The sequence below is a fragment of the Acinonyx jubatus genome, chromosome E1 (genome assembly GCF_027475565.1).
Source record: "Acinonyx jubatus isolate Ajub_Pintada_27869175 chromosome E1, VMU_Ajub_asm_v1.0, whole genome shotgun sequence".
Lineage (NCBI taxonomy): Eukaryota > Metazoa > Chordata > Mammalia > Carnivora > Felidae > Acinonyx > Acinonyx jubatus.
In genome coordinates, this window is record NC_069397.1 from 37,098,340 (window position 1) to 37,111,541 (window position 13,202).

Here is a 13,202-nt window from a genome sequence, read left to right on the forward strand (position 1 = left end):
GGCCCAGTGGAATATGAAGATTTTGCCCCTAGTTAAAAAATCATTACAAATTCCAAGATGACAACAGCAGAGTACGGGGCCATTAAGAGCATGGGGCCCTTTGTGACTGAGTAGCTCGTATGCCTACAGAGCTGGTACTGGGTTAGTTCTAGTTGGGCTCCAGAGGCCAAAAGGTCTCAGTTGGCAGAGGGTAACGTCTAGACAGGGATCAAATGCTTCGGTAGAAAAACAGGTGAGAGAGCCAAGCTGAATGAAGCACAGAATTGGCCTTAACCTCCAGCAAGATGCCGGGGCAAGGGGAAGGCGCAGAGCAAAGCCGAGCAAGAGTGGGCCTTCAGGGGCTACAGCCAGGATAGGGGTAAGGATGGGCCTGCTGGTCAGCCTAAAGCCCAGGGATGCTAGGGGAGCTGGCAGGGAGGGCCCTGTAAGCCAAGCTAGAGCCACTGTGGGGCTGATGTACAGCCCAGCCCGGGCCGCCCCCCGAAAAGGCAGGACCCCCTTCAAAGTGGATGGAGAATCCTGCCAGAAGCAACGTAGCAGCCCAAACTCTCTCAAGCGAGCAGTATGAACAGAGTTTGATAACAAGACAGCGGGCAGGGAGTCTGTGTGCTCCTGGAGAACTGAGGCCCCCAGGAAGCTGAGGACCAGACATGCATATGACAGAAGTTTCAATCTGTCCTTTCATCTCTTCTGCCTCTATGCTTTTATATTTTCTTTTATTTTCCTTTAATGTCTCAGTAAAGTTCCTTTAAAAAAGTCTAACCCAGCTCCTCTGTGCTGAGTGAAAAGGGGCAAGGAGAGGACAGAAAAGTTGGGTCAGTGGATGAGGGGTGATGGCAGCCGTCAGTCTACTTGGAGATCTGACTGACGTTGTCACTAAGCTTTTACACCGGAAGTGATGGGGTGGCTGCCGCCAGCTTACTTCCAAGAGAAGTGGCCCCTTATTTCACCTCAGCCCCAAGGGGTCATGGGAATCTTGGGCCCTACTGAAATGCACAGGCTGTGTGGGCCCAAGGCTGAGAAGTAGGGGCCCTTCTCAAGGAGCCCCTTGCAAGCTGGGATCCTTTCCTCTCCTGGCTCCCCAAGTCACTGGCCAGTAGAACCCAAGCCCTCCCTGGAAAGAACTGCAAATATCTTATTGGGCACAGATAAGGAAGCTGAAGAACAGAGAAGGGCAGAAACTGCCCTGATCACATAGTCTCTCAATGCTGGAGCTGGACTTCAAGTCCCTTTGTGCCCTGTGCCACCAAGAGGGAAGCCAGAGAAAGGAGCAGGACCTCTGTCTCAGACCCCAGTGACTAATGAGGGAAGGCTGCCATGGGGCGGGGGTGCTCACTCAGTGGACGGACAGCAAAAGGCAGCTTCTCCCATCAACAGTGCCAGACGACGGAATCTTGGCCAGACAGCCATTTGCTAAATTTGGATCAGAGGACTGTCTCTGGTTAACCCTTCCACGTCTAAGCAACTGGGAGCAGGATGTTCTCTGTTCCTCATTCCTTCTGAAAAAGCTAGAGCCTTGTTTTAGTGGACTAGGATGGGAGGAGGGTTTTCCTTGGCTACATCGGGCCTCGGAGGTCAGGGAAGTGGAGTGGTGGCAGCTGTGGCTCCCCAAGGGTCACTTTGTACAGGTCACAGGTCCAGAATGAAAGCAGGCAGAGGACAGACTGAAATCCTGCTGCTGGCCACATGAAAGTTAGGCTGCAGGCCAAGGGGAAGCCAGACTGTGGACCATGAGGAAGCAAAAGCATAGCAAAAGCAGGGCGTCAAGCCAGGAAAAAAAAAGAAAAAGAAAAAGAAAAGAAAGAAAGAAATCAGGAATTGTGCCAGATGGTCAAAGGTTTGTGGGTCACAGAGAAATCAGGCCACAGAGGAGAAGGAACTCAGGCTTCAGACCAGACCAACGTCACCTGTGATTCAGAAGGAAGGGAGCTGCACCTCCCAGTGAAACCAGGTTGTGGGCCCAGGCCGCACCCCCAGCCCTCCCTCCGCCCCCGGGGGCCCAGCCTCACTTGAGCTGCTGGGTAATGAGCTCCTCGTCGTTGAGATAGCGCAGCCGCTCCTCCTCCACCAGGGTGCGCTGCCGCTGCAGCGGGTCCTCCTGCCTTCGCGCAGCCTCCGACACGCGCATGCTCAGCTCCGCCTCTGTGCCTTTCAGCAGCGCGCGCAACGACTCCAGGTTCTGTAGCTGCGGGGCGCAGAGGGACCGATGGACCAGGGTGGGAGGGAATGGAGGTGCGCAGCAGGGGAAGGGCCGGGAGGAGGCGGGCAGAGGATAGCCGGAGGCTGGGCGGGCTCCACCGAAGCAGCAGCTGCTCGGCTGCGGCCGCGAGCAGCAGCGAAGGGGTGGGATGGTGGGAAACAGAGGCCCCGGGCTAAATTCTGGGGAAGAATAGAGGCAGGAGGAGAAAGGCATGGGGATAGTGGCGGGAGAAGTGCTAAATTGGAACATGCTGAGGGTGCGGCTGCGTGGCTGTGGCCGTGAGCAGGAGCGAAGGGCTATGATGGTGGGGTGGGGGGCGGAGAACGAGGTTACGTGCTGGGCAAATACAGAGACAGGAGAACGGGACGGGCATATTTGGGGGGCAAGAGGAAGCCCTATGCAGGACCGTGCCGACCGTGCGGCTGCATGGCTGTGGCTTCGATGAAAGACTCAAGCAGTGGGGTTTGATAGAGCTTCCGTGGCTGGGGCGAGAAGACTAACTTAACTCTCGAACCCAGTTCTAAGGCTGAGTTGGGGCAATGGCGGGGGTGGGTGAGATCTTATCCGTTGCCCAGATGGCAACTCTCTGCCCCCTCTCCAGCCTGTCTCTGTTCATTATTCTCACCTGACGGGCCCTGGGGCCCTCTGGAGGAGCGGGCACAGCGATGCCAGGCTCCTGACTGGTGGGACCATCTGCCAGACGGGGGAGGGCGGGGAAGACTGTGCGGACTCAGGAAGGGGTAGGGGAGAGGATCTGGGGCGGGGGGGCTTCCGCCCAAAGGAGGGGTGGGGGAGAATGCTGGGCAAGAAGGAATTGGGACTACCCCGAGGATACTGACTGGGGGAAAGGGCTCAGTGGGGGTGGACTGGGGCTCCAGGAGAACAGTGAGTTTTCAGGGAAAGGGTAAGGAGGGCGCAGTGAGGGGAGCAAGGGCGAGCGGTGCGAAGGGGTTGCGGCGTGAGTGGGAGGGTCGTGTCTGGGAGGGGCTTGAGGGGGCGGGGCACGGGGCGAGGCCCCGGAGCAGGCTGTACCTGGAGCTTTCGAAGTTGCTGAAGTTGGCTGCGCAGGTCACTGGTGCTGTTCTGTAGGCCACGCAGGTGCAGCTGCATTTGCAAACGACTGATGGCAGTGGGCTGCCCCGCAGGAGTGCTGCTGGCCGAGGGTGGGGGAGGGCCAGACACTGGGGTGGCCCCGCTGCTCCGGCTGCCTGACCCACAGGCTGCAGAGAGGGACCACGAGGATGGGAGAAAGGGAACAAACCTTGAGCCTGCAAGGGGTTTGGACAAGGTCTTTCCCACCCCGGATCCTCACAGTAGCTAGAGAAGCACGGGGCTCTGACTCCCTGCCCCAACTAATGGCTCAGCCCTTCTGTAGGGAGCAAAGCACCAGGGCAAAGGCATTTTGGGCTAAGGTGACTGTTCATTGATCCACTGAAGCCCAGTGACATAGCTGATGGTTTAATTCCCACTTTACAGATTAGGAATCTGAGGCTTGGAGAGGGCAAGTACCTGTGGGGGAGGGGCAAAGGGTCACTCACGTGCTGACGGGGTTCCTGCTCCATTGGAGCCTTCAATCTTCTCGCTGTGGCACAGGGAAAAGATGGCCATCAGTGGGTCTGGGCTGACCCCAGACCATCAAAGCTTGGGTGAGACTTTAACAAAATCTCCTCCAGTCCCCTGATGTCAGGATGGAGTCCCAGAGAAGGAAAGGGGCTCATCCAGATTCACACACTGAGACACTGGCAGAGCTGGACCAGGCTTCTGCTGCCCACTTTTCCTTCCTCTTGCCTCAACCATAGGCCGTGGCACTAGTGTTGAGAGAAGAGTCTTACCTGGGGGTCTCAGGCTCCGAGCCTCGTAGTAGGGCACTCTGTACCAGGCCCGTGAGGCTGGCAATCTGCTTCTCCATGGCCTCCATGCGCTCTCTGGAAAGGATGGTGGCTTTGAGCAACCCTTCTCTGGGTATGGGGTCCCTCTTGCTGAGGGACCCCGTTCCTAAGGAATGCCTCCATTCCTAAGATTGATAATTAAAGGAAATACCATTCCCTCCCCAGCCACCAGCACAGACAATTCAGAGGGCCCCAATGCCAAAGGTTCAAGCCCACAGTCCCCCATCTAACATTGGGAAGGCCCCTTTCCATCTGACAGTCATTTCCTCCCTTGCCGGCCCCATCTCTCAATACTGGCTCTCTAATGGGCCCCACCTCAGGGAGGTGGGGCCCCTGCACATATACCTCTGCACATGTTTTCCCCCTTCCTGGCATGCCCTCCTCCCTACCTCCTCCTAGAAGCCATCCCAGAGTCCTCAACAGCTTTAAGGAGTCCCTTCTTCCACACCGCCTGTCTACTCTCTCAAAGGAAGTGCAAGTATTTTTTTAATGTGTCATCCCCACTGAACAAGGCAGGAACCAGGCTTTCCCAACTTGGCATCCACAGTGCCCAGTTCAGTGCCTGGCACACAAGCCACAGGAGAGCTGTGTGAATGTGAATTGCTTCTCCATGTCTCTGCATCACTGCCCGCGGACAGAAGGGGATAGGTCAATGCTCTGGTTACCTCCTCCAGCCCTGTATCCTTAGGTTGGGGCTGAATAACAGGCAAGCGTTCCCCAGCTTGGAGGCTACCTAATGGAATGTGCCTCTCTCCCCATTCCTATTTCTTACCAGCACCCCCTCCCCAGTGGACTTCAGCTGACTGTGTGCTGGACAGCTCTCATGGCTGCAAACTCTGAGCAGGAAAGGCTTGGAGGGCTGGTTCAGCCTCAATTTTAGTTGGGGGAACTGAGGTTTAGGGATCCGATGTACACCCAGGTCTCCAGAGGCCTTGTCTGGGGCCCTTTCATCCAACCCCTCCAGGTCTTGCAGAAGGAAGGAAAATGGCATGTCTGTCTCTCCAGTGTCTTCCCTGTCATATCCAAGTTATTCCAGTGAACTCTCAAGGCTACTCTGGGTCTACAAAGGACTCTGGGGTCTCACAGTCCAGGACGCAACCCTGCCACAGACCGAATGTGTTCCCTCTCCCCACCCCCAACAGCCCTGAGGCCTCGCGAGCGTCCCGCACCTGGTCTCCGTGTCCTTGGCTGGCACCGGCGGCCCAAATCCAACCAGCGGGCGCTCCCCAGGCCCGGGGAAGAGCTCGGGAGGCGGGGCTCCGGCCGTTGAGGAGCCCCCCGCGCTGCGGGTCTTGCCTCCGGGGCTCTCCGCGAAGACCGACGAAGAACCTGAGTCTTTGCGGAAAGACTGGCGCACCGGCGAGCCGCGGCTGGGCGGCCCCGAGTAGGGACTGTGCGGCGGCTGGGGGCCTCCGGGGGGCGCCGCCACGTCGGCCAGCTTCTGAGGCGATGAGGGCGGTAGGCGGAAGCCATAGCCGTCGCCGTAGAGCGGGCCACCGCCCGCCGCCTTGTACAGCGAGTCCTCCAGGTCGGACTGCAGCGCGGCGGCCGAATAGGTGCTGAGCGAGCGCACGGAGCCGCGCTTGTAGAGGCCGCTGGCGCCCGGGTAGGCGAACGGGTCGCCGGCTGCCGCGGCCAGGCTCAGGCGGCCCTCGTGGAGCAGCCCGTAGGGGTCGGCGTAGAGCCCCTCACCCTTCACCAGCACCATGCCGCCCGCCTTGCCCGCCAGGTCCTCGTCTGGCTTCACGTCGCGCCGCTCCAGGATGGCGCTGGGGCTGGGACTGACGCCCTGGGCGGCGGGGGCGCCCCCGAGCCGTTCGGCCGCGTGATGCACCGGGCTGCCAGCGTAGGAGGGCGGGCGTCCCCCGGCGTAGGAGAGGCGCGAGCGCGACGGCGAGCCCGACTGCAGCCCCGAGGGCAGCCCGGACGGCAGCCCCGGGGGCGGAGAGCTGGACGCCAGGTGCGGCGCCGGCGACAGGTTGTTGAGACGCCGTGTGGGCGACGACTCCCTCGAGGCATACACCATCTCCCTCTGTGCAGAAGACAGTCCCAGAACCTCACAGGGTTGGTCACAAAGGGGAATCCCTTGCCCCTTGCTTAAGGAGACAACATCTCCCCCCTGACGCTTAGGAAGTCCCTTCTGTTCTCCGCCTTCCCTCCCTCTTGCTGCATTTGGGCCCCTTTCCCATCGGGGGTCCCCGCATGGAGGAAGTGGCGGATGGAGAGGCACTAGAGGGGCAACCCCCAGCCCACTCTGTGGTGAGGGTTGGGGAAGTAAGAAGGGAAGCAGTGGTCCCTGATAGAGGCCCCCTAGACTATCTGGAGGCCTGCTGGGGAAATCCTGGATGCAGAGGAGGGGATCATGGCAGATGAGGGGAGGGACCCCTCCATGACCTCACAGTTAGTGGAAGCTACTCTCTGCTTCAGCCTCTCTGTTCCCTTCCCCAAAAGCTGCCCTTGATCCCTGGTGACAAGTAACTAGACTCTGTGCACCCGGACCCCATCTGCCCAGCCTCCCCAATCCCCTGGGATCCCCAGCCATACCCGGAGGTCCCCGTTGGTAAGGTGTGAGCCAGGAAAAGCTGCGTATAATGGCTCCTTCCTATAGATCTTGATAATACTTCGGTCCTGGATGTCCCTGCGGGAGAAGGGGAAGGCGCAATGGGTCACCATCCCTCAGCCCTGCCATAAGGAGGGGTAGCTACTCCAGGAAGAGGGAAGAGGGGTGGCAAGAGGGGCCCCTGGCCTCTTCCTAACTTCTTGCTCAGTGCCTCAGACTGCCTGCCACCAACACACACAACAGCCTCCACCCCGCCCACCTCCTCGGCCTCACGCGCCATTGTCAGGTTAGCTCAAGCCAAAACGAGCTAAGCAGGGGTGGATAATTTTGAGGGGAGAGGGTAAGATGATCTAGGAAGGAGAGAGGAAGGGCTGAGGTTGGGTCAAGAGGAAGCTGGGGAGGGAAAGGCCTGGGGAATCGAGCCCCCCCCTTCAGAGGAGGAGCCTGGGGAAGCCCACCCATTCCCCTGGGGCCACGCCCACCGGACGTCCTCCAGCTCGTAGAAGACGTTGCGAGCTTCGTCTTTGATGAGGATGGCGGTGTTGGGCGACTTAAGCATGCCCATGGTGAGCTTCTGCGGGAACATGTGCGCGATGAGCGCGTGCAGCGTGTCCAGGCTGCTGACCTCGTGCGTGATGTGCACGCGCCGAGTCTCCTCCCCGAACTGCAGAAACAGCACCCCTGCGAAGGAGACGCCGCCCTCTCTGTCAGAGCTGCTGCCACCACCACCACCACCACGGCCACCGCCGCCACCACCACCACCACCACCACGGCCACCACGCCGGCTGGGAGATTGAGTGGGACCTTCGGGAGCCGTGCTGGTCCTGCAGAGGCAGGGTCTGAGGCCAGAGGCGCCCCCCGAGTGCAGGTGCACCCAGGCACCCCTCATGCTGCCGTCCTCTCAAGGCACCTCCTCGACCCCAGGCAGGTAGGAGCCTGGATGAGGAAATGAAATTGGGGGCAGGAGCAGGTGCACCAGAAACTGAGAGGGAGCTGTCGCTGAGGGCAAGAGAGGTGAGCAAGAGAGGAATGAAGGAAGAGGGGGCCGGTGAATGGAGATGAAGGAGAAAGAAGACAGGGAGAACAAGGGATAGAGCAAGGGATAGGGCAGGTGGTGCCAAGGGAGGGGAGGGGTGGGAGAGAGGAGGGCTAGGAAGAGAAGCTGAGGAGGGAGAGGCCCCAAGCAGAGGAGACTGCTGGGGGGCAGGGAGGTGCAAATGTGGCGAAGGGAGCCAGGGGCTTGGTTGAGGAGAGATGGAATGGTGAAGGCGGTGAAGAGGGTTTCAGAGTGAGCAGAGCAGAGGGAGGAGCCAGTGGCCAGGAGGAGGGTGGACTGGGCGAGTAGTACCTGGTGAGCGCAGCTTGGTCTGGCTGGCAGAGCGGGAGAGGGGCAGGCTCTGTCGGAAGCGGTTCATCCTACTGAAGCCCAGGGGCAGCTCCGCCTCGGACATGGTCTCCAGCGACTCAGCCGAGGCGTATGACAGCTTGGCTGCCTGGTCTGCCAGCCCGGGCTGGGCTCCCTGAGTGTGGCGTGAGCTGCGGGTCTGCAGGGGCAGGGCAGGATGACAGGAATCAAACATGAGCCCCTTTTGCTCGCCCATTGCCTCTATCCAGGCCCAGGGAGCCCCTGCCAGCCAGCTACACACACACACACACACACACACACACACACACACACACACACCAGTCTCCTGGATTCCAGACTCGCTGTGTGGCTACAGGAGAGTTCCCCAACCACTTAGGGCCTTGGCCTCCCTAGGACACCCAGCAGGTAAGGAGTGGGCAAAGGACTCAGGCACCCTGGGAAGCCAGACAAGAAACCATCTGAGCGGGAGCCAGGGCACGCCTGCTATTTTAAGCTTCCAAAGAACAACAACACAAATTTGTCACTGAGGTGAGCAGCAGAATCATTGAGCAAATTGGGGCATTAGTTCCAGACATTAATTAAGCGGCGGGTTTGTGAGCGGCGAATTTATCCTTCGTGGAGTTCAGAGAGTCGGCTGGGGGCAGGAAGCAGGGTCCAGGGAGGAAGCAAAAAGAATGAGGGGTCCCAGGATCCCAACTCTGGGAGGTATGGGCCCTCAAAGAGGGGCACAATGTCCTTGACTTAGGCTGACTGGGAGAACCATCCCAAAGCTAGCTCGACTCTGGTTTCAAACAGACTCTGCTTACTACATGCAATGCACATGCTAAGCCTAGTGTGGTCCCCATGAGCACATGGCATGTGTGCCCGGCCTCAGCCCCTCCCTGCAAGAGGCACATGCTGCCACACAGCCAACTGGCCTGGCTTTTCTTCTAGAAAGGCCTCCGTCAATACCCCACATGGCAGCCCCTTGTCCTGAAGCTACAGCTGAGGGTGCTATCCGGCTGGGGCTAGGGAAGGGTGTTACCCAGTGACTGTCCCCTGTCCCGGGGACAGCTTGATCACTCTCCCCTTGAGGGGAGGGGTCACCATGATTCCCGTTACACTTTAAGAGCCTACATTTGGCTGAAGGCTGGGCTGTCACTCAGGGCCACAGCTCCTGCCATTCTGCCCCAGCCTCTTCCCTTAAACCTGGGTGCTGTCAGAAACTCTATTATTTAAGGGAGAAGATAATAAGTCAGATCTATGTTATGTACATTCCATGTTACATACACTAAATACACATATGTATCATATTTATATATATTATCAAGGAAAAATTCATGTTGTCCAATTGTACTTTTCTATAAGTTGTCCATTTTTAACAACAACAAATCACGGAAAGCCATTAACATTGGTTAAGTTGGGGTTGAGACAAAGCTTTCTCTTTTATACATTTGTCTGCTGGGTGAATTTTGCACGATCAGAATATATCACTTTTGTAATTAAAAAAAGTAAAAGTATCTCTAGAAAGGAATCATTTATTCTCCTCAGCTCCCTCCTTCCCCCATCCTGATTAGCCCCTAATTCATCTCCATCTTCATATTAACTTAATTTAATATTCCAATTAGATTAGCACTCTGGAAAAGAGAGAGCATCTTCCTCTGATGGGCCATGTGCCCAGCTGTGCCCGAGGTGGCCTGGAGGCCTCGGGGAGGTTGAAGGTCAGATTTGGAGCCCTCAGGGGGCATCCAGTCTGAAGCCCAATGCCTTGGCCAGTGAGTGGGTATGGGTCTGTGGAGGAGGGAGGCAGCGTGGGAACTAAGCCCACATGGGGGGGCGCATATACCCAGACTTTGTGCCCTGTGACTCAGCACTAGGCTGATCACCAGTGCCAGCCTGTGCCCCTTTCTATCACCTTCAGCCCCGAAGCAGTGTGGGGAACCAGGTCTGTCTGGCGGCCATGAGGTTGCCAGGCAACTGGAAGGCCAGTGGCTGCCAGGATGTAATGGGGGAGGGCCTACAGAATTCAGGCAGAATGAGGCAGCTGGCAGGGATGAAGAGTAAAGGGTAGCCACAGTGCCTGGGGACACAGGTGAGGTGCCAGTAAGAAGATGGAACAGGGGCCAGAATGAAATGGGGGTTCTTAGGGGTGGCTGACTGCAGAGAAGGCAGATGCCTGTCGAGGCAACCCTTGGGAGAAGAGATAGCCACATTCCCTTGCCCTGCTAGCATCCATCTCCATCTTGGCCCTAGGTACACCTTTCCGTTCTCACAGCCCTTGCGGAAAACCCTCTTGAGAAGAGAGAAAGCCCATTAGCACTTCTCTCTGGTCCTGGGCTGAGTCAAGAGGGCAGAAAAAAAGTGAGACATCCAGGACTTCCTATCTACGAGGGAGATGGCAAGAGAATAACACGGTAACTCAAGCAGCGCTGTCCAAAGATAGGAAGGGGCTGCTGTGGGAGGCAGTGTGCGCCTGTCACTGGAGGTATTCCCGCAAGGAGCCGATGACTCCTGATCAGGGATCCTGCAGAGGGAACCCTGAGTGGGGACGGTCAGACTAGGATCCAAGGTCTCCAAAGGCTGTCCACAGACTGGGGCAGGGTCACTTGGGAGCTTTTAAAAGCATTCTTTCCAGGACCCCACATTCACTGAATCCAAATCTCTGGAGTTCCGGATTTTTGACAAGTTCCCAAGGTGATTCTGATTTGGGAACCCAGTCAGCTTCTGTGATTCTAAGAGCTACCATGGAAGGCTCGCCAGGAGCCGGGCACTGTGATTAGGACGTGCAGTATCTCATCTCTTCTAGCTTTACAACAATGCTATGATGCCGATGTTATTGTTCTGTTTTACAGAGGAGAAACTGAGGCCCAGGGGATTATGTAAGTTGCCTCCGGTCACTCAGCTAGTTTAGTAACAGACTGGAATACACCACCAGGCTCTTGGGCCCATGCATTAAACCATTACATTCTACCGCTTCCTCCAAAAAAGTTGTGTGCCTCACATGTGTCTATGACTCCATGATTTCTCTGATTCAAGGACTTCTCTCTGGGAGCGTGCATGCAAACAAGATGCTCAGAACGAGACGACTGTCCCTGTCATGAGTCCCTGTCATGGTGCCTGGGACTTGGAGACTCTGGGACACAAGTGGCAGCCTAACTTGGTTGGGTTCTGGGCCTGGCTGCCAAGAGAGGCAGAGGAGGCACCCAGGGCTCAGCAGGATGCCCCCGGGAGGGGACAGAGAGCTCTCCAGCTGTGGATAATCCAAACTGTCCAGGAGAGGCAGGAAGGCACTTGTCTCTGAGCTTAACCCTCCACTTGGGCAACAGGCTTGGGGTGCAGAGCTGTGACTCTCTTGCCTGGCACTGACCACCTCCCCAAAGTGCCAAGTAGGAAAGGCATGAGGGGCTCATCATAGACACAAGGCCTCCCTGGAAGATGAAAGCCGAGTCCAGAGAAGCGGGCTCTTAAGATCACGGGATCCAGGTCCCTGCCTTGGAGCCAGCAGTGTCTCCAGGCGGGGGTTAATGTCAGGCAGCCTCTCTCATTCCAAAATGCCCCTCCCAGCCTGGGAAAGCCTAAGCACCCCCAGCCTAGATCCCCAGCAGGGGTGGCCCAAACTCCCACTCTGGATCCAGGAGCCCCTGGCAGGCGAACCCAGACTCTCTCAAAGCAGCAGCCACAGCCTGCAGCCCCAAAGCCCACCGCCCACACCAGAAGGTCCCGTGCAGACGCACACCCCTGTGCAAAGCATGTGCAGGGAGGGCCAGGGGCAGGAGAGCACATGCAGTTGTCATGGAAGCAGAGAAGCACACGCACTGACCTTGAAACTCCAGTAGTTTGGCTGCTGATGGAAATAAGAGAAGAGATGGTTATGCGAGGGTGGGGAGGGGAGAGTAGGGGTGGAGGTGGGATAGAGACCCTTTGAGCTTAGCACTCAGCTCTGGGACGAGGGCCCTCTGCCCTCCCAGGAACAGGAAGGAAGCAGTGCCTGGTACATCCCATTCCCTACTGAGACCCAGGCCAGCCCTGAGCAGGCTCCAGGCTGCCTGGTGGGGACAAGGGAGAACCATTCCAGATGTTCACAAGCTACGCCTTCTAGTCACGGTAACTCAGAGAGTTACAGGTAGAAAAGGCACCGATGACCATGATATAGAGAACCCATGAGACACGAGCAGAGATGAATCAGAGCTGCGGGGTCAAAGAAGTGGCATCTGGTTGTGACTGGCCAGGGGAAACTTCCTGGAAGAGGCGACATTTGAGTTGGGTCTCGAAAAATGAGCAGCTGGAGATTGGGAGGAAAGGCATGCTGAGCGGAGGGGACAGTACAGGCAAGTGCCCAGGGGCAGGCAAGCAGAGAGCGTGTTGAGGGTATAGTCACTAGTCCAGTCTGGCTGGGGGTGTAAGGCCTGGGAAAGTAGGAGATTGGGCTGCAAAGGGGCTGGGGCCAGCTGGGTGGGTTTCAATTTAGACTTCACTAGGCGAACAGGCAGAAAGTATCTGAGTGAAGCACCATGGGGTCAGAACTGGAGTCCGGGGCGGGGGGGGGGGGTGGGTGGAGGGTTGATACGGCACAGGGTAGAAGAGGGTGGCCGGGGGCCAAGGCCAGGGCAGGGAGGCCTGTGTACCGCGATGGACTGGATTTACAGAGCAAAGTGGACAGGTGTCCACCACGGGGAGCCATGGGCAGCAAGGGGGGCCGTAGAGACTGGGAGTGTGGACAACGTCCTCTGGCCGGATAGATGAGAGAGGAAGGCTCCTTGCACCCCTAGAGTAGGGGAACTCAGGTTCTTCCTCATTCACAACAACCTAGGGTCACCCTGTCTTCCCCAGAGACCAGAAGGCCCTTCCAGATGGCTAAGGACAAGGAAGGAGGCCAGAGGCTGGGCTGGTTCTTGGCAAAGCCGAGGGCACCCTGCTGACCGGTGCCAGCCTCAGCAGGAAGACAGAGGCAGCAGATGGCCCGGCACTGGGGTGCCTGGCACAAGCAGACAAGATTCCCCGGCCTCAGAGCCACTGACAGAGAAGAGGGACACTGAGGGTCCCTGATAGGGGCAGGACATCACAGAGGGGTATCCTGGGCCACCTGAATGCTTCCATGGCCGAGAGGAGTAGGTCGGAGGCTGAGTCGAGGGGCACTGCTGGGATGGAGTTAGACCTTTAGAGTGGGGGTGAGGCCAGGCTTGGGCTGGGATGAAGGGGTTCACTCAC

The 13,202-nt window shown here is 57.8% G+C and overlaps 1 protein-coding gene across 5 annotated transcripts in view; it reads right to left on the reverse strand.

Annotated features, from left to right (window-relative positions):
• The window catches only part of SRCIN1 (SRC kinase signaling inhibitor 1), a 68,785-nt gene that overhangs the window by 21,267 nt on the left and 34,316 nt on the right, over positions 1-13,202 (reverse strand). For 4 of the 5 annotated variants that reach the window (XM_053211800.1, XM_053211796.1, XM_053211799.1 and 1 more), the window contains 9 exons: positions 11,815-11,838; positions 7,998-8,193; positions 7,132-7,330; positions 6,634-6,727; positions 5,259-6,121; positions 4,033-4,125; positions 3,739-3,782; positions 3,233-3,420; positions 2,010-2,185 (listed from right to left, as the gene is read on the reverse strand). In XM_053211800.1, coding sequence (XP_053067775.1) covers positions 2,010-2,185; positions 3,233-3,420; positions 3,739-3,782; positions 4,033-4,125; positions 5,259-6,121; positions 6,634-6,727; positions 7,132-7,330; positions 7,998-8,193; positions 11,815-11,838 — 1,877 coding nt within the window. The remainder of the gene's footprint in view (positions 1-2,009; positions 2,186-3,232; positions 3,421-3,738; positions 3,783-4,032; positions 4,126-5,258; positions 6,122-6,633; positions 6,728-7,131; positions 7,331-7,997; positions 8,194-11,814; positions 11,839-13,202) is intronic. The other variant, XM_053211798.1, reaches the window with a different exon arrangement.